Source organism: Elaeis guineensis, chromosome 15, assembly GCF_000442705.2.
Source record: "Elaeis guineensis isolate ETL-2024a chromosome 15, EG11, whole genome shotgun sequence".
NCBI lineage: Eukaryota > Viridiplantae > Streptophyta > Magnoliopsida > Arecales > Arecaceae > Elaeis > Elaeis guineensis.
This window is the reverse complement of record NC_026007.2, coordinates 55,883,287-55,909,015: the sequence shown is the minus strand read 5'-3', so window position 1 is coordinate 55,909,015 and position 25,729 is coordinate 55,883,287. Positions and strand designations below refer to the sequence as shown.

Genomic DNA, 25,729 nt, shown 5'->3' with positions numbered 1-25,729 from the left:
TGATAACTCAAAAGTATTTTTTGAAGTAGAAAACTGATTTTTTACATTATAGTAAAATTTCAATATTTTTTAAATAATTAATTAAATAAAGATAATCTAAGATAAAAATACGTCTAGTATCTCTAGTAGGATTTTATATTATTCTGAATTAAAATAAATATTCTATATATTTTCTAATTAAATATTAATTTATTGGAACAAAAAATAATTAAAAAATATTTGATGAAGTCTAAAAATATTTAAAAATTATATTATATATAAGATAATGTAGAATTATTCTTGATTCAGCTCCAGATCGGTCTCCACTTCAACGATAAGTCCTAGTTCACTCATGCCATACAAAATAGAGACCACAGTATATAACCCAGTAGAGTCCGCAAAAATACCATTGCATAATGAGGTGAGCCCCTTGAAATTGTTTAGGACATGATGTTGCTTTTGTAGACGACCTAACACAGTAGGATCCCTAGACAGCTGGATCCACATCATACATTGGATCCTATTCCACACCAGTAGAGTATACCTATATGGGTATAGATAAGATTCGTCTAAGGTATCGCATTCAAGTGGATACCACCCTTCACAACCTCGAAATCTGAGCATTGTCCATAAGAGATATTGTTAAATTTTCAGGTTAACAAGTACTACTGTCTTAGAAAATAAACTCTTATACAAATATACAAGGAAAGATTTTATTTTCATCTTTTATTTATTTATTTATTCTAATTTTTCTTTTTTTGTATTTTGTGAATATCACTATATAAATATTTTAAATACCGACAAATATTTATTGTGTCGTGTCTCATCTAGCTGCATGCTTCAGCCACTTTTTTAAAAGTTCATTCCAAGTGGTCACTGATGATCCCAATGGAGTTAAAATGATACAAGACACATCCATACCACCTCTAGAAGATGGGCAAAGTGACCTCTAATACCTGGTTTCAGCACAATTTCATCTATGTTACATGGACCGAGATCTGTGTGCTCGCTGCAGGTGCATGTCTAAGCACCAGACCCATTCAATATCAAGGAATTCTCATGGAGCTGTATTCAAGTGTCAAACTAATGTTCATGAGTAAGTGTTAGTTTGAGGTACTTCAGGCCATGCCAGACGATCCATAATATTTCAATTTGGTCCTCGTTGAACTCCCACTCTTGATTCTGAAGAAAACTGATTTTCAAATTTTCCTAGGAAAAAGACCATTCCACCTCTAATATTGAAATGTTCCATGCCCTCTCCCTCAACACACCCTCCTCTCCCAAGAGGTTCCAGTTGGCAATGTGAATCACCTCCCTCCAGTTTGACCATCTAATATCCACCTTTATAATCACTCATGACATTCTTTGCTGTTGGGAAAGTTTGCCAATTTCTCAATCCAGCTAGGCTTTTCAGTGCTATTCAGCCATTCCCTCTTCCAGTGCAATGGAAACATTAGAACTGGACCTTTTTCTTGGGCTCCAAGTCATCCAAATCTGAGCCCATCTAGTTCATCTATCATCCACCAAAGTATACCCTCTAATAGCCAGTTGTTCGTAGCAATTTTTGTATAGTAAAACAAGGATTTTTAGTGAAAGAAGGCTACATACCCTCTTTTCTTCATGATCCCTCTTCTTCTCCTTTTCTGGTTATTCTTTTTCCTATTTACCTTTATTTTCTCGTAATTCCCTCTCTGTCTAAATTCGTCTCTTCCATGGCAACATACAGCAGTATGGAATACATTATTGTTGTCTATCATTGCCATAATGATCCGACTACCAGAAGTCAGCTTCATTTAACAAAGATCAGAGACTTGAGGTTGCAGCAGCATCAAGGGACAAGGAGAAAACTGGAAAAGGAGAGCTTCAAGTGGAGCAGGAAAGCAGAATCAGGTACAGCAAGATTTTAAAGATTCTAGGCAGGAGACAGGTGGTCAGGGTGCTGCCATATGCCTAGGCACCTAGATGGGCACCAAGAGTTCAAAGCGGTCCAAAAAATATAAAATAAATTCTTAAGATTACAAAACAAAAAGAAAGGTTGAAAAAAAAAACATTTGCTGATGGTAGGCACACCAGTTTAGCATCATCTCAGTGATAGCAGCCTGGTGGTAACAAAAAGGAATTCTTATGAAGCTGAATTCAAGTGTCACACTAATGTTCATGTGTAAGTGTTAGTTACAGGTACTTCAGGCTAAGCCAACCATCCATATTCTATAATATTGCATGTTTAGTCCTTGTTGAACTCCCTCAATTCTGAAGAAATCTGATTTTCAATTTTACCTAGGTAAAAGACCACTCAGCCTCTAATATTGAAATGCTCCATGCCCTCTCCCTCAGCACACCCTCCTCTCCCAGGTGGTTCCATTTGGCAATGTGAACCACCTCCCTCCAGCTTTACCCATCTAATATTCATCTTTATAATCACTCATGACATTCTTTGCTATTGTGAAAAGCTGCTACTTTCTTAATCCAGCTAGGCTTTTTCGATGATATTCAGCTATTCCCTCTTCCAGTGCAATCAAGACATTAGAACCAGACTTTTTTCTTGGACTCTATGTCATCCAAATTTGAGTCCACCTAGTTTATCTATTGTCCACCAAAGTATACCCCCTTTTAAGGCCAGTTGTTGATAGCAATTTTTGGATGGTTTAAAAAGAAAATGATTTTTAGTGAAAGAAGGCTGTATACCCTCTTTCCTTTTCTTATGCTCCCTCTTCTTTTCCTTTTCTTGTAATTCTTTTTCCTATTTTTCTCTATTTTTTCCTAATTCCCTCTCTTTATCTAAATTCTTTTCTCTTCCATGACAACATACAGCAGTACAGAATACATTATTGCTGTCATATAAACCATAAGTCAGCTTTATTTAACAAAGGTCGAAGGCTTGAGGTTGCAGCACCATTATGGGATTAGGAGAAAACTGGCAAAGAAGAACTTCTAGTGGAGCAGGAAAACAGGCTTATGTATGGCAAGGTTTTAAAGATTCTAGGCAGGAGACAGGTGGCCAAGGGGCTGCCATATGCCTAGACACCTAGCCTAGGTGGGCACCAAGAGTTCAAAGTGAACCAAAAATATAAAATAAAAATTCTTAAGATTACAAAACAAAAAGAGTGTGGGAAAAAAAATTTGCTAGAAAGTAATCCCATCTATATTCAAACATGATACAAACATTAGGTAAACTAAAGAAGAAATAAAAGATAACATCTAGCTTTCACACTTTTTCCTAAATTTTCTTGAGTGGCAGCGGTCGTAGATGTCATGGGTTGCAACCTCAATACCAGCCATCATGGGCAGCAGTCATAGCAACAGCAAATGCTGCAGCTGATGGTAGTCACACCAGTTATAGTATCATCTCAACGATAGCAGCCCAGATGTAACAAAAAGGAAGAGAGAGAGAGAGAAGGGAGGAGTCACCAGCCTTTGGTGCTGGCAAAGCTGCTGCCATTGCTGATCCCCTCTCTCTCCATCTCCAATCTCTGGGCTGTTGCTAGGGTTCAGGTGGAAATAAGATGCAGAGAAAGGGGGACTTGGGAGTATATGAGGAATCAGTTTAATTCTTTAATTGGGTCTAATTGCTTGCAGAAATATCTGGATAATCCAGCAATTACCTAGAAAGCATAGAGCATCCAAACTCACTTTTGTGCAGTCATGACCCTTAAACTGCATCAAAACTAGAGAATATTTATCTTCTAACATAACGTGAAAATGATTCTGCTGAGTAACAAAGCCATCTTAGAGGGGTTGATTGATCTATTTTAATATATTAATAATTTTAAGTCATAATTACGGAAAAAAAAGTAAAATCAATGATTTTTGGCATGGTTCCTAAACCAATAAAGTGTCAACTCATCCACCAATCACTTCTTGATGAGTAAATATCACTGTCCTCAGTCTTGACATATCAATACATTTAGATAGATTGCTATACGCCCACCATCTATGACCAGATTTCCTCTTTCTCATACTTATATCTGAAACAAATAATTGAAGTGCCTCAACTCTCTCTTCTCCCAATACCCATTGGACACTAAAGAAACAATAATTTGATTGACATCAAATGAAATATTTATATATAAATCATTGACAATGAGGTCAAATGAGGGGAAAAAAATGATTTGCTTCATCGAAGCTGTGCAAGTAGATTGACTTCTTTTTAAGGAAAATCCATGGAATAAGCACTGGAATGTAAAGTTGCTGAAAAACAAAAAATATAGTCAGGTTGGAGTGAAAGGCAATTGGTGATTGCCAAACAAACAAGCATTTAAGGCATAAGAAAAGCTCCATTTAGTCACAATTACCTTGAAGCCACACGAACATTGTACTCCTTTCCAGGATGGTAGAATTCGGCAAGTCCCCAGTCTATTAAGCGAAGTTTTCGAAGTTCATGATCGATCATAACATTGTGAGGTTTGACATCTCGATGCATTATTCCTTGTGAATGGCAGTAATCTAATGCCTGAGGTTACAAGAGGTTAATATTGAAACATTTTCAAGTCAATAGCAAGATAAATAATCTCAGGATCCTCAAGTCAACAGTGCTGCAACTAAAAGGTTGTCACAATAAGCTTTCCTAAACTCTGATAATGGCTGCAAACAAGCATTCTAGAATTCTTAGCGATGTTTATATAAAGGAAACACCAAAATATAGAATCAGAAGGGTGGAGGGAAGAAGGCAATTTAACTGACAACGATTAATAAGAGTAACCATTTGTAATAAATTACAGCAGTATAGGCAATATGTACTTCTGCATGTAACCCAAAACTCATCTATAGAAAATTTTGAACTAGTACTTCTAGCAGTTCAGTCCGGCATTCAAGGATCAGTTGAGTGAAAGAAAGAGAGGGAGAAAGGGGGGACTGTGTGTTGTTGGGGAGGGGGCCGGAGTGGGGTGGGACATGACAATATTCTCATGGACAATAAAACCACGAAAAATAACATGGAAATGTTCAACTGTTGCAGTAATAGAATGAAGTTATCTTAAAACTAGCTCCCATTGAACACACATAATTAATGTTTATTATAGATGGGACTTGTGAGCAGTACTCATAGATCTCATGCATAGAAATTTTCGACAAAAATTTTGGAAGAGGTTGTGGTGATTCCGGTGACAATAGTTTCAGCCTTGATAGGAACAATTGTCAACAATGGTTCCCTGACCTAATTGATAGCTGGGACAAGTCTGGATGCTTATGCTTATAGTAACTCATTGGATACCAAAATAACAGTTGAGAGTAAATAAAATACAACATTTTTCATTCAAATTCGTTTTTCTTTGACACTAAGGTCAAGAGTAATATCAATTATGTCACATAAATGATATTTCACCATTCTTAGCCAACATACCGGCTTGGTACTTTACAGAGAGGCATGTTTGCTTCGGCATAGAGAGGGCAAATACCACTTCACCTAGTGTTTACACCTGGACATTATTTAAAAGGCTTATTTGAGACTCACATTGCCTCATGCATCAAGACAAGGCGCTATAGAAACACCTTGAGGCACTTAGGCAAGGCTTTAAGATGTGAAGGCAATCAAACTAAGATTTTCATGGAAGGCGCATTCATTTACATTGATACTACACCTTATGTGGGAACAAACAAATCAGGCCTTTTACAATTACTGAAATGAAATAGAAGAGAAGAAATAAATTTCAGTTTTATATTTCTGCAAGACATTCTTTGTGAACCTAAATCCAAAGCCTGGGTATAGTAAGAAATGTTACTGTATGCTACCCATTAGAATTTGCAGAGTATTGGCATGTAGAATATGAACTTGAATCCAAATCCTGGGTACAATAAGAAATATTACTGTATGCTACCCAGTATTGGCATTTAGAATGTGTGATCTGTACCAGATTAAATATTTGTGTAAAAATTAAATGGGATTAACAATGCACATTTTTTATCTGCATTATTGTCACATTATTTTTTTACACACTTTGAACCTCATAAAAAAAAATAAGTGAGATTTCTATCCCATGCCTTGTACTAAGTTTCTTGGATTTTTTTTCATCTCGTTATTATCTTTGTCAATCTTTTCCCTTCTTGTATGTTAACATATAAGAGAGGAAAAAAGACTGCTTCTTATTATTGCAAAGCCTTGTACACCCAAAATGGCCCATACCATTGTTAAGCCTTTAGTTAAGATGCTTTTAGTTTGTATCAGCTCGTTATTCAAGTGAAGTGGGAACATATCAATCAAGGTTGGCCATATCGATACCAGAGACTGTACCGTTCGGACGGCAACATGGTTCAGTACAACCCCATATTGTTTCATGCCAGGCCCAAACTAACACAGCAGCCAAAACGGGGGAGAGGGAGAACTGGAGAGAGGAAGAGAGGAGGAGGGAGAGAGGGAAGGAGAGGGGAGGTTGGTGGTGGCTGCCAGGGGTGCGGAGGCCCCCAAATGACCGAAGGAGCAAGGGAGAGGGAGAGCCAGAGATGAAAAAGAGAGAGAGAGGAGAGAGAAGGAAGGAGAGGGAGAGGGTGGGGAGGCTGGCAGTAGCTGTCAGAGGGCCATGAAGGCCCCCAACTGATTGGATCTTCTTCCAGCCCTCTGTCAGATTGAAACAAGGACAACTCACCCCATTTGTGTTTCGGTTTTTTTTTTTTTTTTGCTGACTCACAGTGAAGTCAACAACCCTATTGCCAAGTCACCCTTGTTTCAATCCGACGGAGGGTGGGGAGGAAGATCCAACCAACTAAGGGCCTCCATGGCCATTGTCGACCTCACCGCCTTCTCCCTCTCCTTCTCTCTCCCTCCCTCCACCCCCCACCCCGTCTCTCTCTGTTTTCCTCTCTCTAGAGGAGGGTGGAGATCCGAAGGCCTCAACAGCCCTCCGACGGGTCTCCCCGACCTTTCCCTCTCCTTCCCTCCCCCTCTCTCTTTTCCTCTCCTTCCATCTCCCTTCCTCTGTCCTCACCAGTGTTTCATTTTGAACGTCGAACCATCCCGGTTAGCCACCGGCATGGTTTGGCATCCCAAACCAAGTGGTTTGGGATGGTTCCGCAAGCCCTGATACCAGCTCATAGATGAAACCATATAGGTTACAGTCTTGTGAATTAGAGCCCTGCTAGTTTTTGATTTGAGACATATTGGATTTGAAATTGCTAAATAGCTACAAACCTATGGGTAGCACTATTTTCTCACAGGTTTTGCAGGTATATAAACCCTGCTTCACTTAACTGATTTCTTGTTAAGATTTATTAAGGAATAGAATGCCTTATTTTGGCTCGACATATCTGTCTAATAAATATGTTTACAGGAATCTGATAGGACAATAGGATTGCTCTAAAAGAAGCATAATGTAGGCTTCCTCTTGATCAGTATTCAGACAAGATATGATACGCAATTGCAACATGATACATGTTGGGTATAAAATACCCCCCAGCCGAAGTTCGTGATGGGAGCGACCCTCTGGGGATTCAACTGACTTTCGACCTCCGGCAACGTCTCTTCAAACCTCCCAGACGGCCGACCCTCCGCCACACTCCCAAGTTTTGTCGACGAGCAGGACCCCGCCAGCGCCGATCGGATTCTTCGCGACGTCCGGACTCTTACGGGAGCCAGATCTCGTCTCCGACTCCAGCCACAGGAAGGCTTCACCCGGACTCCTACGGGAGCCGAGCTCCGCCCGCGACTTCACTTACAGGTAAACTCTGTCCGGACTCCTACGGGAGCCGGACTTCGTCCCTGACCTTGATTGCAGGTGGACTTCGACCGGACTCCTATGGGAGCCGGGCTCCGTCCCCAACTCCGGCTACGGGAAGACTCCGTCCGGATTCCCACGGGAGCCGGACTTCGTCCCTGACCTTGATTGCAGGTGGGCTTCACCCGGACTCCTACGGGAGCCGAGCTCCGTCCGCGACTTCACTTACAGGTAAACTCCGTCCGGACTCCTACGGGAGCCGGACTTCGTCCCTGACCTTGATTGCAGGTGGACTTCGACCGGACTCCTATGGGAGCCGGGCTCCGTCCCCAGCTCCGGCTACGGGAAGACTCCGTCCGGATTCCTACGGGAGCCGGACTTCGTCCCCAACATCAACTGCTGGAAGGCTTCACCCGGACTCCTACTGGAGCCGAGCTCCGCCCGCGACTTCACTTACAGGTAAACTCCGTCCGGACTCCTACGGGAGCCGGACTTCATCCCTGACCTTGATTGCAGGTGGACTTCGACCGGACTCCTATGGGAGCCGGGCTCCGTCCCCAACTCCGGCTACGGGAAGACTCCGTCCGGATTCCCACGGGAGCCGGATTTCGTCCCCAACCTCAACTGCTGGAAGGCTTCACCCGGACTCCTACGGGAGCCGAGCTCCGCCCGCGACTTCACTTACAGGTAAACTCCGTCCGGACTCCTATGGGAGTCGGACTTCGTCCCTGACCTTGATTGCAGGTGGGCTTCACCCAGACTCCTACGGGAGCCGAGCTCCGCCCGCGACTTCACTTACAGGTAAACTCCGTCCGGACTCCTACGGGAGCCAGACTTCGTCCCTGACCTTGATTGCAGGTGGACTTCGACCGGACTCCTATGGGAACCGGGCTCCGTCCCCAGCTCCGGCTACGGGAAGACTCCGTCCGGATTCCTACGGGAGCCGGACTTCGTCCCCAACCTCAACTGCTGGAAGGCTCCACCCGGGCTCCTACGGGAGCCGGACTTCGCTTCCGACTCCAGCTACCGACTCCAACCAAACTTCGACCGACAAGTCTGGACCCCCTGGCAGGCCATAATAATGGCCACGATCCTGCTCCACTCCCTGCGGCAGACCCTACGCAGCTCCATTACTCCCTGGCAGGCCCTAATAATGGCCACGATCCTGCTCCACTTCCTGCGACGGATACCGTGCGATTCTCCCATTCTCTAGCAAGTCGCGACAACGGACGCCGCTCTGCTCCCCGTGGCAGACTCCACGTGGCTCATCCCGGTGATAGCCACGGGTCCACTCCACTACTCTCTGCAACAAACTCCTCCTGACTCTGGGCGGCCCACTGCCAGACGGTTTCAGACATCGCCATCAGTTTGTTGCCCCCTCCGTCTATAAAAGAGGGACCTCAGATACGTTATTCTCTAAGCTCTCGTTTTTATCTAAAAACTCTGCTAAAATTTTCGTTCGAGCACTCCATTCTTGTTGAGGCAGAGAACTGACTTGAGGATCGAAGGGTCTTGCCGGAGCAACCCCACCTCCGGTTTAGACTTCTTTTGCAGGTCCCGCCGGCGACCGCGACTCCAGCTTCTCCGGCGCTAGCGGATTTTTGCACCAACAGGATTGGCGCTAGAGGAAGGGGCCTGAACCTTCGCAGTACCCTTGTTCTTAAAGGAGCGCTCAACGGAACTGCCTCTGGTCATCTTCTCCGACATCCGCTCCCCTTTCCCCCCCACTGGATCCTCGCCCGATGACTTCTCGCGAAGCATCCACACGGCGACCCACGGCCTCCGCAGCCAGATCTCAGGCTCCGGCCTCGCCTCTGGTTTTCCGGGCCCCACATCCTCCGGTAATGGTCGCCGGCATAGAGCAGTCGGACAATCGGCCTCCGACGGATTTCGCCAACACCGTCTCGGGAGGATCCCGACAGGAAGCAACCAACGTACTGGCCGTACCCCCCAAGCGACAAAAGATTGAGGAGCCCATAACCTTTACTGAAGAAGACGCTCAGGGAGTTTAATTCCCTCATAACGACGCGGTTGTAGTTTCCTTGAATATAGCAAATTACGACGTCCGCCGCATTCTCGTCGACAATGGAAGTTCAGCCGACATTTTGTTCTACGACGCCTTTTCAAGAATGTCCATCCTTGACGGCCATTTGAGGCCAATTAGCTCCCCTCTGGTAGGGTTTACCGGCGATGCTGTTTCGGTGAAGGGAATAATAACTTTGACTGTGGCCGCAGGTCGATATCCAAGGCAATCCAGGGCTCTGGTGAATTTTCTGGTGGTAAAGGCGCCGTCAGCCTACAACGCAATCCTCGGCCGATCTGGCCTCAACGCTCTCCGAGCCATCGTATCAACCTACCATTTGAAGTTGAAATTCCCCACCAACCAGGGGATCAGAGAGGTCCAAAGAGACCAAGCCCTGGCCAGACACTGCTACAACCTAGCCTTGCAAAGAAGCGACCAATCTGATCCCTGTCCAGTCGATGGACTGGATGCTCGCGACGACCTCACTGAAGAGAGGGGCATTCCAATTGAAGATCTGGTACCGATCCCTTTGAACGACGGGAACGCGGAGCATGTAGCTATGATCGGCTCCAACCTGGGGGAGGTGCGGACGCGTCTCATCGATTTTCTACGAAAGAATGCGGATGTTTTCGTCTGGGTTCCAGCAGATATGCCGGGGATTGACACGGAAGTCATGGAGCACCGTCTGGCCGTCGATCCAAAGCATCGACCGACGAAAAAAAAATCTGAGATCATGCACCAGAGAGGCAGAGGGCGATAGCCGAGGAAGTGGACAAGCTCCTTAAAGCCGGATTCATTAGGGAAGTCAATTATCCTGATTGGATTTCCAACGTTGTCCTAGTCAAAAAAGCAAACGGCAAGTGGAGGATGTGCATAGACTTCAAAAAGCTGAATAAGGCCTGCCCAAAGAACAGCTACCCCCTTCCCAGAATTGATCAACTGGTGGACGCAACCTCGGGCCATGAGCTCCTCACCTTCATGGATACATTCTCCGGCTATAATCAAATCAGGATGGCACCGGAAGACGAAGAAAAGACCGCTTTCATTACTAACCGTGGCCTTTACTGTTACAGGGTCATGCCTTTCGGCCTCAAAAATGCAGGCGCAACCTACCAGCGGTTGGTGAACAAAATCTTCAAGGAGCAGATTGGCCGCAATATGGAGGTCTACGTGGATGACATGCTCGTAAAAAGCAAATCTTCTGTAGACCACGTCGCCAACCTCGAGGAGACCTTCGACGCTCTCCGGAAATATAAAATGAAGCTAAACCCGACTAAATGTGCTTTCAGAGTAACCTCGGGAAATTCCTGGGCTTCATGGTGTCGGGGCGCAGGATTGAGGCCAATCCAGAAAAAATTCGCGCCATCCAGGAGATGGCCGTCCCAAAGTCGATAAAAGAGGTTCAGCGCCTTACAGGGAAGGTAGCGGCCCTGAATCGTTTCGTCGCAAGGTCGGCCGAACGGTGCTTACCCTTCTTTCAAACCCTCAAGCAGCCGAAAAACTTCTGTTGGACCTCTGAGTGCCAACAGGCGTTCGAAGAACTAAGGAGCTACCTCGGCTCACCCCCACTGTTGGCAAAGCCAGAGCCTGGGGAGGAACTATTTTTATACCTGGCGGTCTCTCCCATGGCTCTCGCGGCTATCCTTGTCAAAGAAGAAGCGAAAGTCCAACGGTCGATCTACTACGTCAGTCGCGCGTTGAGAGACACCGAGACCAGGTATACCAAATTAGAAAAACTGACTTACGCCTTGTTGATTGCAGCCCGGAGGCTCCAACCCTACTTTCAAGGGCACACCGTAACGCTGCTCACCGACCAACCGATCAAGGCGATTTTGCACCGGACGGACGCCTCTGGGAGGATGGCAAAATGGGCGATCGAGCTCACAGAATTCGACATCAACTATCGACCCAGGCCAGCAGTGAAGGCCCAAATATTAGCAGATTTCATAGTGGAGTATACTATCCCAGAGGAGGCCGAGTCTGAACAAGGCGAAATTGACGGCCTGAAGCCCCAACCGAACTCCCCTAAAGAAGAAGCAGATCCCTCTGATCGCTTTTGGGCCCTCTATGTGGACGGATCTTCCAACATGTCAGGCGCAGGCGCGGGCCTGATCTTAATCAGTCCGGAGGGAATCATCGCGGAGTATGCTCTGCGTTTTGAGTTCCCCGCAACGAACAACGGGACGGAATATGAAGCTCTGATCGCAGAGCTGAGGATCGCCAAAGAGCTGGGAATAGATCGGCTCCGGGTCCACAGCGACTCCCAACTAGTAGTGGGACAAGTCAACAGAAATTACGAAGCGCAGGAGGACAGCATGGCTAAATACCTTGAAAAGGTAAAGGAGTTCGTCCCCGCCTTCAGCAGCTTCAATATCAGACAAATTCCGAGATTGGAAAATACCAAGGCTGACCTTCTCTCCAAGCTGGCAACGTTGGCTCCGGCCGAATTGTCCAAAGGCGTTCTTTTTGAAGTTCTAAAGTGCCCGAGTACAGAAGAATCACGGTCCGTGATGGAAATTGACCACGAGCCCAGCTGGGTCAACCCACTGATAACCTATCTCAGAGATGGGGTTCTCCCCCAGGATGCAAAAGAGGCTCGGAAGCTCAGAAATCAAGCCTCCCGATACATCCTTTATGAGGGCAAGTTGTACAAGAGATCATACTCTTTGCCCCTTTTGAAATATCTCCGACCTTCAGAAGCTGACTACGCCTTGTGGGAGGTGCATGAAGGAATCTGCGGAAACTATTTGGGGGCTAGATCTTTATCCCACAAGTTGCTCTGCCAAGGATATTACTGGCCGACAATGCATCATGATTCGATTGAATATGTCAGAAAGTGTGATCGATGCCAGAGATATGCCAATATCCAGAGACAACCCGCCACCGAGCTTACACCCTTGAGTGTCCCATGGCCTTTTGCGCAATGGGGGATGGACATCCTTGGCCCCTTTCCCATGGCGTCGGGGCAGAGGAAGTTCCTCCTTGTAGCGATCGACTACTTCACCAAATGGGTTGAAGCCGAACCACTAGCAAAAATCACAGAAGCAAAAGTGCAAGATTTCGTCTGGAAGTCGATCGTATGCAGGTTTGGTCTGCCTAGGACCCTAATCACTGATAATGGGCGGCAATTCGCGGGAGCAAGATTCGCCGAATTCTGTAAAGATCTAAACATCTCCCACAACTTCACATCAGTAGCCCATCCTCAGGCGAACGGCGAGGTTGAGGTGACTAACAGAACCCTTCTGCAGGGGATTAAGACAAGGCTCGAAAAGGCGAAGGGAACTTAGGCGAACGAACTTTATCATGTGTTGTGGGCGTATCGAACTACCCAAAGACTGCCCACAGGGGAGACCCCCTTTGCTTTAGCCTTCGGAACGGAGGCCGTCATCCCAATTGAGCTTAAACTCCCGTCGGTACGAGTCATGGCATTCGACGAACATCAAAATTCGCAAGGTCTTAAAGCCAACCTCGACCTGCTGGAAGAAAGGCGGGAGGTAGAACAGGTTCGAATGGCAGCCTACAGATAGAAAGTCGCTCGCTATTACAACTCCCGGGTCAAGAACAAAGTCTTTAGAGCAGGAGATCTAGTGCTTCGACGAGCCGCTGTCTCGCAACCTCAAGATCGAGGGAAGCTCGCCCCAAACTGGGAGGGCCCGTATGAGGTCAAGGAAGTAATCCGGCCCGGAACTTATTATCTTAAGGAGCTCGGAGGAGCCGACCTCCCGCGACCATGGAGCTCGGAAAACTTACGGATGTACTACCAATAACTTTATTTTAATTAAAAGTTGTATATCTACATGTCTCCCCCCTTTGGCACTATCTTACATCGATAGGGCAGTCCAAACAAACTGTACCAGAAGCAAGAGGGGAACTTCGTCTCGACAAAGTCGAAGGCCCGGTTCTCTTTAGACCGGATGGGGGGAGAGGCCCTGCAACGCCCATATGCGCCCCCACAGCCCTGTTAGGGACAGGAGGAGAACCTCGCCCTAATTTGAGCAAAGTCGAAGGCCCGGTTCTCTTTAAACCGGATGGGGGGAGAGGCCCTGCAACGTCCATATGCGCCCCCACAGCCCTGTTAGGGACAGGAGGAGAACCTCGCCCTAACTTGAGCAAAGTCGAAAGCCCGGTTCTCTTTAAACCGGATGGGAGGAGAGGCCCTGCAACGCCAATATGCGCCCCCACAGCCCTGTTAGGGACAGGAGAAGAACCTCGTCCTACTTGAGCAAAGTCGAAGGTCCGGTTCTCTTTAGACCGGATGGGGGGAGAGGCCCTGCAACGCCCATATGCACCCCACAGCCCTGTTAGGGACAGGAGGTGAACCTCGCCCTAACCTGAGCAAAGTCGAAGGCCCGGTTCTCTAGACCGGATGAGGGGAGAGGCCCTGCAACGCCCATATGCGCCTCCACAGTCCTGTTAGGGACAGGAGGAGAACCTCGCCCTGACTCGAGCAGAGTCGAAGGCCCGATTTTCTTTAGACCGGAAGGGGGGAAGGGCCCAGCAACGTCCATATGCACGCCACAGCCGCGTTAGAGACAAGAGGAGGACCTCGTCCTAACCAGAGCTAAAACCTATTACGACAGAAACAAGGAAAGAACTTCGTCAATTAAAGTCTGGTCGTTCAAGACCAGAAGAGAAAAAGGAGGGGACCTTCCCCAGCGGCCCCTTCGCAATAAGACTCCGTCCGGACTCCTACGGGAGCCGGACTTCGTCCCTGGCTTCGGCCGCCGGTAAACTCCGTCCGGACTCCCACGGGGGCCGAACTCTGCCTCCAACTTCAACTGCGGACAAACTTCGCCCGGACTCCTGCGGGAGCCGGACTTCGCCCTCGGCTTTGATCAAAAGAAAACTCCTCCCGGACTCTTACGGGAGCCGGAACCTCGTCCCCAACTTCGACCGCTGGTAAGTTCCGTCCGGGAGCCAGATTTCGTCTCTGACTTCAATCGCAGGTAAACTCCGTCCGGACTCCCACGGGAGCCGGACTTCGTCCCGACTTCGCTTACGGGAGCCAAACTCCCGTAGCCCCACCAAGAGCGGAGGAAAAATTCCAAACGAAAAAGAAAAAGGGAGGGGCTAAAAAGGAAGGCGATGGACCACGTCAGTGACGAATGGAAAACGAACAGCGTCGAAGACGCAGAGAACCCCGTCTCAGCAAGGATTGGGGTTCTTATCAAGGACCCCAGCTCTCAAGGAAGCTCTCAGCGCGAGCCCGAGATGAGACTTCCTCGGGGTGACGAAAGATCAGACCTCCGAGCCCGAGCCCTGATGGGGGGCACCAAACCCGAATGGCCCCGGACAAATCTGCGACCATGGACGAAAAGGACGGGTCGATACGATGGCAATCGGGTACCTCCGAACGATGCGAAGACCGAAAAGAAGCTCGACAAGCGACAATTCAACATGTGAGTATAAGAGGTAGCAGAAATTTTCCTTCTCATATTATTCATCCAATATACATTACAGAGCCATTAGTTGAAGGAGAAGGACAACTGAAAGGCGAGCCGATGTGACCACTACCGGCGACCTATGGACGACATCAAAAAAAAAAAAAAAAAAAAGAGAGAGAAGAGAAGAGAAAAGAGAGAAAGAAGAAGAGAAGTAAAGAGAAGGAAATACAACAACAACAATGGTAAAGAAAGGAAGTTCGGCAGACAACAATTCGACGCAAAGCGCAAACGAAGTAACAAAATCTCCTTCTCATTTCTCGATGTACGTTACAAGACTCGGAGGGCCAGAAAAAGAAAATATTATTACAAGACTCGAAAGGGATGCACCGGAGACTACTTCGAGCTGTAGACTTCTCTTCCCGGTTCTATTCTTCCCAGCAGTATTTTCCAGCACATGTGACAAGCCTCTCGGCTCTCGCCCCCCGCCTCGTTCCGCTCCACCTCCGAAATCCCAACCCTAGGGGGAAAAGGATGGGATAGATTCCAGGGGGCAGTAAGGGCAACGGCAACGGCAGCGGCGACGACGACCTGTTTCAAGAAGAACCGGAATTACCCCGGAGGCAGCGGTGGCGCGCCACCGCCATGTGCTCCATGACAACCACCGTCCTGGGTGTTCCGGTAAGGTCGGCATGCGCTACTTCCACCGTCCCCGCAACAAGTTCTGCTGCCCCACCGTCGGCGCCGACCGCTTTTGGTCCCTCGGCCCCGACGGCATCAAGGATCCCGCCACGGCTTGTGACGAAGGATCTGCCCCCTTGACCGGTGTCGCCCCGTTCGGCTACTCCGAAGTTCTCAGGCGAAACGTCTTCACCGGTTGTCCCCGTTATTAAACCCATGTTGTTGAAGGAATTCTCCCTTGAGCCCCAGTTAAAGCGGCGGGAACCCTCAGCAGCGGCTTGACAATCGGAGAACTCGCAGATCGCTGTTCTCCTCCTTGCACTCTTCTTAGTCTGTGACATCATCTTGAGATTGGCCTCCGGGGCGGAGGCCCCGGCGGGGGAACCCCTTGGAGAGACTCGGGGGACCGGAAGCGGCAGAAAGCCGGTGGAGATGGCAAAGACCGACGCGAAAGGCGCTCGGAGTCGGAAGGGGCACCGATGGAGTGGCTGAGTGGCTAAGCTATCCGGCGAAAGAAGGATGTCGTGAAGCCCCTGGAGGAAAGGTGGGGGCTTAAATAGGCAACGGGCCTTGGCGCAGTTATGGTGGCAGGTGTCCCTAGGCCAACCAGTGCCCACCACGTGTCCCGCGTGTCCCACTCACCGCGACCTGGGGTTGACCGTTCGCAAACTTTCATGGCACGACGCTTGGGATCACGTCCCGGTGAGAGTTCCGAAAAGACCCGTCGGGTCGCCCTAATCGGGAAAAGGCTCCAACATGCGCGCATTAAATGCCAACATATCTGAGGACGATCGTGCGCGGACGTCGAGGGAAGAACTTCGGCTGTGACAATCTTTCTGTACTTCATTCGAAATTCGAACTCGGAAGTAGGGGGACTGGTGTTGGGTATAAAATACCCCCCAGCCGAAGTTCGTGATGGGAGCGACCCTCCGGGGATCCAACTGACTTTCGACCTCCGGCAACGTCTCTTCAAACCTCCCAGACGGCCGAGCCTCCGCCACACTCTCAAGTTTTGTCGACGAGCAGGACCCCGCCAGCGCCGACCGGATTCTTCGCGACGTCCGGACTCCTACGGGAGCCAGATCTCGTCTCCGACTCCAGCCACAAGAAGGCTTCACCCGGACTCCTACGGGAGCCGAGCTCCGCCCGCGACTTCACTTACAGGTAAACTCCGTCCGGACTCTTACAGGAGCCGGACTTCGTCCCTGACATTGATTGCAGGTGGACTTCGACCGGACTCCTATGGGAGCCGGGCTCCGTCCCCAACTCCGGCTACGGGAAGGCTCCGTCCGGATTCCCACGAGAGCCGGACTTCGTCCCTGACCTTGATTGCAGGTGGGCTTCATCCGGACTCCTACGGGAGCCGAGCTCCTCCCGCGACTTCACTTACAGGTAAACTCCGTCCGGACTCCTACGGGAGCCGGACTTCGTCCCTGACCTTGATTGCAGGTGGACTTCGACCAGACTCCTATGGGAGCCGGGCTCCGTCCCCAGCTCCGGCTACGGGAAGACTCCGTCCGGATTCCTGCGGGAGCCGGACTTCGTCCCCAACATCAACTGCTGGAAGGCTTCACCCGGACTCCTACTGGAGCCGAGCTCCACCCGCGACTTCACTTACAGGTAAACTCCGTCCGGACTCCTACGGGAGCCGGACTTCGTCCCTGACCTTGATTGCAGGTGGACTTCGACCGGACTCCTATGAGAGCCGGGCTCCGTCCCCAACTCCGGCTACGGGAAGACTCCGTCCGGATTCCCACGGGAGCCGGACTTCGTCCCCAACCTCAACTGCTAGAAGGCTTCACCCGGACTCCTACGGGAGCCGAGTTCCGCCCGCGACTTCACTTACAGGTAAACTCCGTCCGGACTCCTACGGGAGCCGGACTTCGTCCCTGACCTTGATTGCAGGTGGGCTTCACCCAGACTCCTACGGGAGCCGAGCTCCGCCCGCGACTTCACTTACAGGTAAACTCCGTCCGGACTCCTACAGGAGCCAGACTTCGTCCCTGACCTTGATTGCAGGTGGACTTCGACCGGACTCCTATGGGAGCCGGGCTCCGTCCCCAGCTCCGGCTACGGGAAGACTCCGTCCGGATTCCTACGGGAGCCGGACTTCGTCCCCAACCTCAACTGCTGGAAGGCTCCACCCGGGCTCCTACGGGAGCCGAACTTCGCTTCCGACTCCAGCTACCGACTCCAACCGAACTTCAGCCGACAAGTCTGGACCCCCTGGCAGGCCATAATAATGGCCACGATCCTGCTCCACTCCCTGCGGCGGACCCTACGCAGCTCCATTACTCCATGGCAAGCCCTAATAATGGCCACGATCCTGCTCCACTTCCTGCGACGGATACCGCGCGATTCTCCCATTCTCTGACAAGTCGCGACAACGAATGCCGCTCCGCTCCCCGTGGCAGACTCCACGTGGCTCGCCCCGGTGATAGCCACGGTTCCACTCCACTACTCTCCGCAACAAACTCCTCCTAACTCTGGGCGGCCCACTGCCAGACGGTTACAGACATCGCCATCAGTTTGTTGCCCCCTCCGCCTATAAAAGAGGGACCCCAGATACGTTATTCTCTAAGCTCTCGTTTTTACCTAGAAACTCTGCTAAAATTTTCGTTCGAGCACTCCATTCTTGTTGAGGCAGAGAACTGACTTGAGCGTCGGAGGGTCTTGCCGGAGCAACCCCACCTCCGGTTTAGACTTCTTTTTGCAGGTCCCGGCGGCGACCGCGACTCCAGCTTCTCCGGCGCTAGCGGATTTTTGCACCAATAATACACTTATGATGGAACATCTTTTTGCTATAATATCATCAGACATGTTTCAGATAACTTAAACAGAGCAAGCAAAATAACCAATAGAATGAAAAATGAAATGGGGGCTCAAAAGAAGCATATCACAACATTATGGTCAAAAAGCACCAGGAAAATGAAGGATAACAATGCACAGACTACAGTTTTCAATGTTTCAAAATTGAAAACTAGTTCAGAGGCCCTAAACATGCCATTAAGCAAACAAACATGTGGCACAAATTGCTAGCTATGTGCTTAATATACCTCCTTGTGAGGCTATACATAACATCCGAGCCATTTGTGATTTGCAAAAACGACCATTTCTCCTAGTTGGATTTGGCATTTTTCCTTTCAATGTAAGCATATATGTAGAATATAATTTTCATGACTAAGGTCACTACATGGTACACAAATAAGTACATGATGAAACACATATAAACATAACAAGGAAAAGTTAAAAATGAACCTTGAGAAGTTCATATATGTAGTAGCGTATGTCATAATCCGTCAGCGTGGGATATAAGATTTTGAAATCTGTACTGTTCACATATTCAAATATTAAGCTAGGAGTTTTTGAATTCTGATCTCTGACAATATCAAGAAGCTTCACAATATTTGGACCACCACAGAGGTTCTGAAGTATTTTAATCTCCCTTTTTATCTGCAAAAGGCGGGAACAGAGATTATTTTTAAGAACATCAAAGACAATCCAGTTTAGCCAAATGCTGTCATTATTGTTTTCCCTGTTATTCCAACCACTGGGAAACAGTGCCAACAGGGTGCAAAAATCATTCATATGATGAAAGCATGCTAAAAAATTTGAAAACTAAAGAACTTATTTATCACACGAGTAGAGTAAGACAAATTATTACTGCTAGATGCAAATTCCTTGTGATCAACTGGTATGCAACCATACAGTTCAATCTTCTTTATTTAAATATTTTGCCAACCATGGCACTAGATATGAAGAAAATATATTTTTAACAGGTTCAATATGCAGGAGCTAAGAGAGCTCTGGGATTTGAGAAAGAATCTCCCCCCACCCCAGAAATGGGGTGGAAATAAAGCTAGAATTAGAAGTCATGCTGGAATTCAAGAGACTCATGATGTAAAGTACCCACTCAAAAAGGGTTGACAGATGAAGAATAAATTAAAACTTCTATGATCTCTTCTGGTCCTCTCAACATCAGAAGCAGGTTATAGCTAGGATAGAGGGGAGGAGATAAAGAGAGAAATATTCAGATAAGCAAATTTTTCCCATATAGCTAAAAGGATTATATTCGAAAATCGAAAGTGCTTGGGAAAGGGGAAGGGGAAAATAATAATAATAATAAAGATAATAATATATTCTTGCTCCTGATGTTACTTCATTACCATTTTCACCATAATGTGGTCTGTCTCAGTTAAGCATGACACTGAGACCATGCGAACTTAGGAATAACCATGCCTTAATCAGATACCGTAAAATGGACAGTCAAAATGTTCACAGCAATTATCCATCCAATCAAGTTGTAATAATGATCCTGCCATCAACATAGTTTTCTTATCTTCGCCCTAACAAATTGACCTGGTAATGATCCATAATCCATGGATCAGTATGGTGTTAAAATGTGGGTGCGGTTGCAACAGAACTTGAGAAGGTTAACTCCAACTTAGCTAGTAGAGCATAACATGTGTTTGGACTTTAGCGTACATACTTTACAAAAGAGTTTAACTAGCCATATTTTATATAATCTAGTATTGTGGAATCACAAACATATCATCACTGCATGTCTGAACACTAGTTCACAAGTTGAATGGTTACAAGATAGCTGTTAAAGGTAGTCAATTTGAGAAAGTGTTAAATTGATACAGTATATTATGCTTTGATTTTTTTAATAACTTTATGGATGATTTTAAATGATACTGAGAAGACATCAGCTCATTTCATATATCTACTTTATTGAATTATCATATGGCAAAAATAAAGCGATGTCGATGGTTCATGGCACCAGTTTCAGTACCTGTAGGAGTACCATGATGGTACAGTGATGCGTCGGTTCATGGTACCAACACTCAATATGCCCCTCAAACCAAGTATTGGTTTGCTACTGGCACAGTACAGTGTAAACAGTACCGGGCAGTATGGTCGGCGAATCATGTTCCTACCTTTCTCTCCAAGTATAACTTATTAGTGTAGCTTGTTTGTGATTCAGTTATCTTCATCACACTTAATATCAAAAGCATGCAATATAAGCAAAGTAAAACAGAAAAAGAAACCTATTTACTAGATTATATTGGTTTTGAGACGGAATGATTAGATATTAATACATGTATTAATACCTTCTTCTTCTTAACAGGCTTAAGGATCTTGATGATGCATCGCTCATTGTTGGCTACATTTATACCTTCAAAGACCTCGCTGTATTTTCCTCTCCCGACTTTCCTCACAACCTCATAATCATCCTGATCACTGGGGGGAGGGAAAGAGAAAGAGAAACTTTAACTATTCGATCACAAATATTTTGGCTTTCTATAATTTCAGACTATTTGTAGCTTGCAGTTGACTAAAAATATCATAAATCAACAGACTCATGCAAAATGCCCTATATGCAAACAGTGCACCTCAGCAAAACATTTACTCACTAACAAGAAAACATATTGTGCAAAATCATTTCATAGATAACTCAAAAGTTCCAGATACCAAGGACACAAGCCATGAGTTCCCAAAAAAATAAACTACAATGGCATCAGAATAGAGAAAAAAAATGTAATAAAATAGAGTATCATAGTCAGTTCTGCATAACTGCTTCTAACAATTTCGATGTGTATAACCTCCAAAAATATTGAATTATTCAATTCTACAGCACTGAAATATAACATCTTCAAGAAAAAAATCAACAAAGCACTTCAAATCGTGCAATATAATTTTTTTTAATCAAGCATCCAAAATAATCAAAACTGATGAAAAAGATTTACTTATCAAGCATAACATATATATTCTGTAATCCAAAATATAAATTACATGGGGGGGATTTGAAGAAAATGTTTACTAATAAACTCGCTGAGGATTTTCACTTCTAGAGACCTTGCCAAAAGGCATTTCTACTAATAGATACTCTTTTTTTAATTAGCAAACAAGATGTCACTGATATAAAGTGAAGGACAAAACACAACATGCTGACTCTCTAGCATGATTGGTACCAAGTCTATTCATATTCAGAGACTAGAGATGGTAAAATGCCAATTTCATGTTACTAAAAAGCTGATCCTTAGCTCTAATATTGCAGCCTATTGGATAGCAACAGGAATTTAGATAACATGTTGCTAAAGGTTCCACATGTGGTTTGCTGGGTGCCAGGGAGACAGGGAAACAAGAAGGTCTTGCAAATGAATACTTAAACATAGAAGATATTAGCCCAAATCAAAGTTTGCCATACCGTATCGAACCGGACAGCACGGGGCATACCATACCATACCAGTTTGGTACCGGCATGCAGTACGGGGGTCTATCGATACTCGGCATGCTGGACCGGCCCTGTACTGATGCAGTAACATATTGGCACCGATAAGGGGGCCAGTACTAAAATGGGGCCTAGCAGCGAGATGACAAACCTTGATTCAAATACTATATTTTTTCTATCTTTAGTTCAAGAGGGCCAGCATTTTTCAGAAGAGTGATGGCTAAAAGACTTAGAATATAACTTTATTTTCTCCACGTCCAACCTATTTGCCCTTTTTACTAAATCACTGAGGTACTTCTATTCTTCAACTTTACTGATTTAATGGATCGTATTGCTTCAACAAGTAACAATGGGTTACTCCTAACCACTCTGAGGGATTTCCAATACAAAATAAAAGAAGAAATATGCATCTAATTTTGCTAACTTCGAAGTATTAAGTTCAGAATCGGTAGTTGTAAGTGTCATGAGGCTCTATATTTCATCAGTTTGAGATATATTACAGGGTGAAAAGCAATTTCACAGTATGCAGTAACATGTCTATGAAAAGAATAAAAGCTTTGGAGCTTTGAAAAGGATATAATTAAGGATCTGTTTGATTGCGGACAAATGAAAGAAAAGAAAGGTAAATCAGCGGAGAAAAAAAAATGATTGGAAAGAAAAGGAAATCGAGTAATTTCTCATGTTTTGTTAAAGTAAGAGCAAACATCATTGAGAAAGTTGTTAAGACATGGTTAACTTAGGTTGAGAAACTTCCCTTGTTGTCATTTTCCCTCAAAATTGCTAGTTTTTGGAGAAGAAAAATATTAGACTTGCTGGATAAAATTTTGACCCTGTATTTACTCTTTGGAATAATATCTTGTTTCAAATGCACAAAAACAATGCAAGACAATGGAACATCTTCAAGTAAAAAAGGTTCTCTGAAGGAGAGAAGGTAAGGAAGGTATATCATCAGTTGGTTGACCAGGAAAGAACATTTGTAATAATAAGTGATACCTGGAGTGAGAACAAAACTCCAAAGTATGAACTAAAAAAGGGTCTGCACAGTATGAACTAAAGAATTGTTTGGACAGCAAACTAACTTATCCATATGATTTCTCCCACTTGAGTGGAACGGGGTGAACAGAAGCTAGAAAGTTCAAAGAAAATAATTGGGAGGGGGCCATGGGAATTTATAGGTCTGACAAACCAATAACTTCTAAGGTACCAGAAATTATTCTTTTGAAAGGATTCCAGCTTCTGAAACTTAAGGTTCATAGGACGGATATCCGGTAACTCCCTTGAACTTCTTGTTCCTCCTTTGTTTCTGTATATAGCATCTACCACTGGAATGGGATATCTCACAGATGGGATAATCAAGCATCCAAATGGTACAAAGTATCTAAAATAATTTGCTTACTTGCTGGTGCAACCTAATGAAAAGCGAAAGGCATATGAAACATTGACGAAGGACCTACCAAGAAAAGAAGCATTACTGAAAGTGGGAAAGTGATCTTCAACTTCAAAAACTTATCACACTTCAAATTCATCGCAGCATTATTTTAAATGTGTAACCCTTTGCTGTTAAAGCATTCTGTGCAACATCTTGAAACTTTGTCCTCTCTAAGATATAGATGTATAGGGTTCACATATATTTTAATGATTTTCTCCATTACCTCTTTGGAAATCGGAAATTAAGAGTAATAATCATAGTGGAAAAAACAATTATAAGGCATCAAATAAATTATAATTTAATTTCATCTATTAAAAGTGGTGTATGCATAAACAGAGAAGCGATGTTTCATTGGAGAACAGCTTAAACACCATAATGCCCAAACAACATCAGACTCTCGCAAGCTAAACAAATATCAAGGAAGAATCTGCATGACTAGAAAGCAACTCTCCCTTTCTATATTTCAGGCCTCTCTAGCAGTTTGAGTTTCCGTCCAGAATTCACTTCTTTAATCAGCACAAATTATGGCCTTCTTTCACATCAATTCAGACAAAAAAAAAAGGGCAAGAAATAAAAAGATATAGTGACCAAATAACATCCAGACATCGATGAGTGACGTTTTTAGATTATTAAAACAAGGCGGCAACTCAAATTCTTCGGGGAGAGGAATCAAATCCAATCCAATCTATCAGATGATTCAGATTCCACCGGAGAGCTAAAACTGGATCAGATCAATAAAGCAAAACCGTTTTCCATAAGCCAGGGCTATGGTGGTTCCAGAAATCCAATCTTACCCCCACTGGACCGTGAGGGACTCGTAGTCCCAGTAGTCCTTGGGGCGGTGGACGTTGACGTCGGCGTGGACCCGAGCCTTCGACATGGTGGCGCCGCCAGCCCCCCGGCGAGATCTCGCGGCAGATCTCCCGGGCCCCTTCCCCCGACTGCCGCTCGGGTCTTCGCGCAAGAGGGCGAGAGAGAAAGAGAGCAAGAGAGCTCCTCCAACCGTTTCACAGTGGGGTAGAGGGCGGAGGGGGAGAGGAGTGGGGAGGGGGCGGCTGGGCGCGTCGCGTCTTAGGCGCGCCCACGGGATCCCCACGAGTTTGTGGGCGTGGAAGTTGTCTTCCTTTGTGGAGATTCCAACTCTGGAAAGAAAAGAGGACCAATAATTGTCAGGGTCTGCAGCCGTCCAACAGCATGCCTAGAGATGGATGCTTTGGTTTTTTCACTAGGGCCATTTACCGAGCTAAAATGTTTGTAAAATTTTTTTACAAAAATAATACATCTTTAGATTTATTTATCAAATTAATATAAAAAATAAAAATATTATTAAAAATAATATTTTTGATATGAGAAAATATCATTTTAAATAATGCTTTCTGTCCAATCAGTTCATCTCCTCCCTCGATCAAAAGATTGACATTGCAAAGGAACGTGGCACATCCCAAAAGAAGTACCATTTCGAATGGCACCTTTAGAAGTGCCGTTCGGAACGAAGCTTCTATTTACCTTATCCCCTACATCCAACACTTCCTCGACTTATTTTGTTCTCCTTCCCATCTGACGCTCCAACCCCTGGACGTCGCCGGCTTCTTCTCCTTCCGGTGCTTCTATTTGCCTTATCCCCTACATCCAACACCCCCTCGATTTATTTTGTTCTCCTTCCCATCTGACGCCCCACCCCCTCGGACGCCGGCTTCTTCTCCTTCCCATCCGATGCCCCACTCCCCCCTCCGCAGACGTCGCCGACTTCTTCTCTTTCCCATCCAACCACCCCTCCCCCCCGGGCTTCTTCCTTCTCCATCCCATCCGGTGCCTCCCCCACGCGGCTTCTATCTCCTTCCCATCCGACACCAACATTCTGTGTGTAGAGCCCCCTACTGCCTTTGTTCCTCTTTTTTCTTTCTTTCTTCTCCTTCCAACTGATGCTATATACTCGGTCTTCTATTTCCAGATGACCGACGCAGCTGTTCGACGCCACAACGACATGCCCAACATCGACGATGCATAGTCATAACACTACGGTAATCTTACAACTATTTAATTTATCTATAAATGTAGCATTCGATTGTAAGTTGTCGTATTAGGATTACAACTATTTAGTAAGGAAATAGATTCACAGAATACCTAATTAGTGTATAAATGTGTTGTTCAATATAAGTTGTCATATTAGGATTAGTGTTGCTTGCTATATTCTTAGATAAGTAAATTACTAAAATTAGTTGTTGAATAATTGTTTGATATATTGCTGTGACATTTAGATGATGGAATTCACAGATGTATTTATTAAATATTGCAGATAATTTTCTCAACATCAATCTATAGCAATCTAGTTTTTATGTTTCTTTATCAAAATAATTA

General features: G+C 45.8%; 1 protein-coding gene across 1 annotated transcript in view; it reads right to left on the bottom strand.

Moving 5' to 3' along the window:
* LOC105058039 (casein kinase II subunit alpha-2) overlaps window positions 1–24,498 on the bottom strand; it is a 31,946-nt gene extending 7,448 nt beyond the window's left edge. Inside the window, exons 1-4 of the mRNA XM_010940811.3 lie at window positions 24,166–24,498; window positions 20,822–20,951; window positions 18,966–19,160; window positions 4,272–4,429 (exon numbers count right to left, since the gene is read on the bottom strand). Coding sequence (XP_010939113.1) covers window positions 4,272–4,429; window positions 18,966–19,160; window positions 20,822–20,951; window positions 24,166–24,251 — 569 coding nt within the window. The 5' untranslated portion in view covers window positions 24,252–24,498. The remainder of the gene's footprint in view (window positions 1–4,271; window positions 4,430–18,965; window positions 19,161–20,821; window positions 20,952–24,165) is intronic.
* Window positions 24,499–25,729: the final 1,231 nt, after the last annotated feature.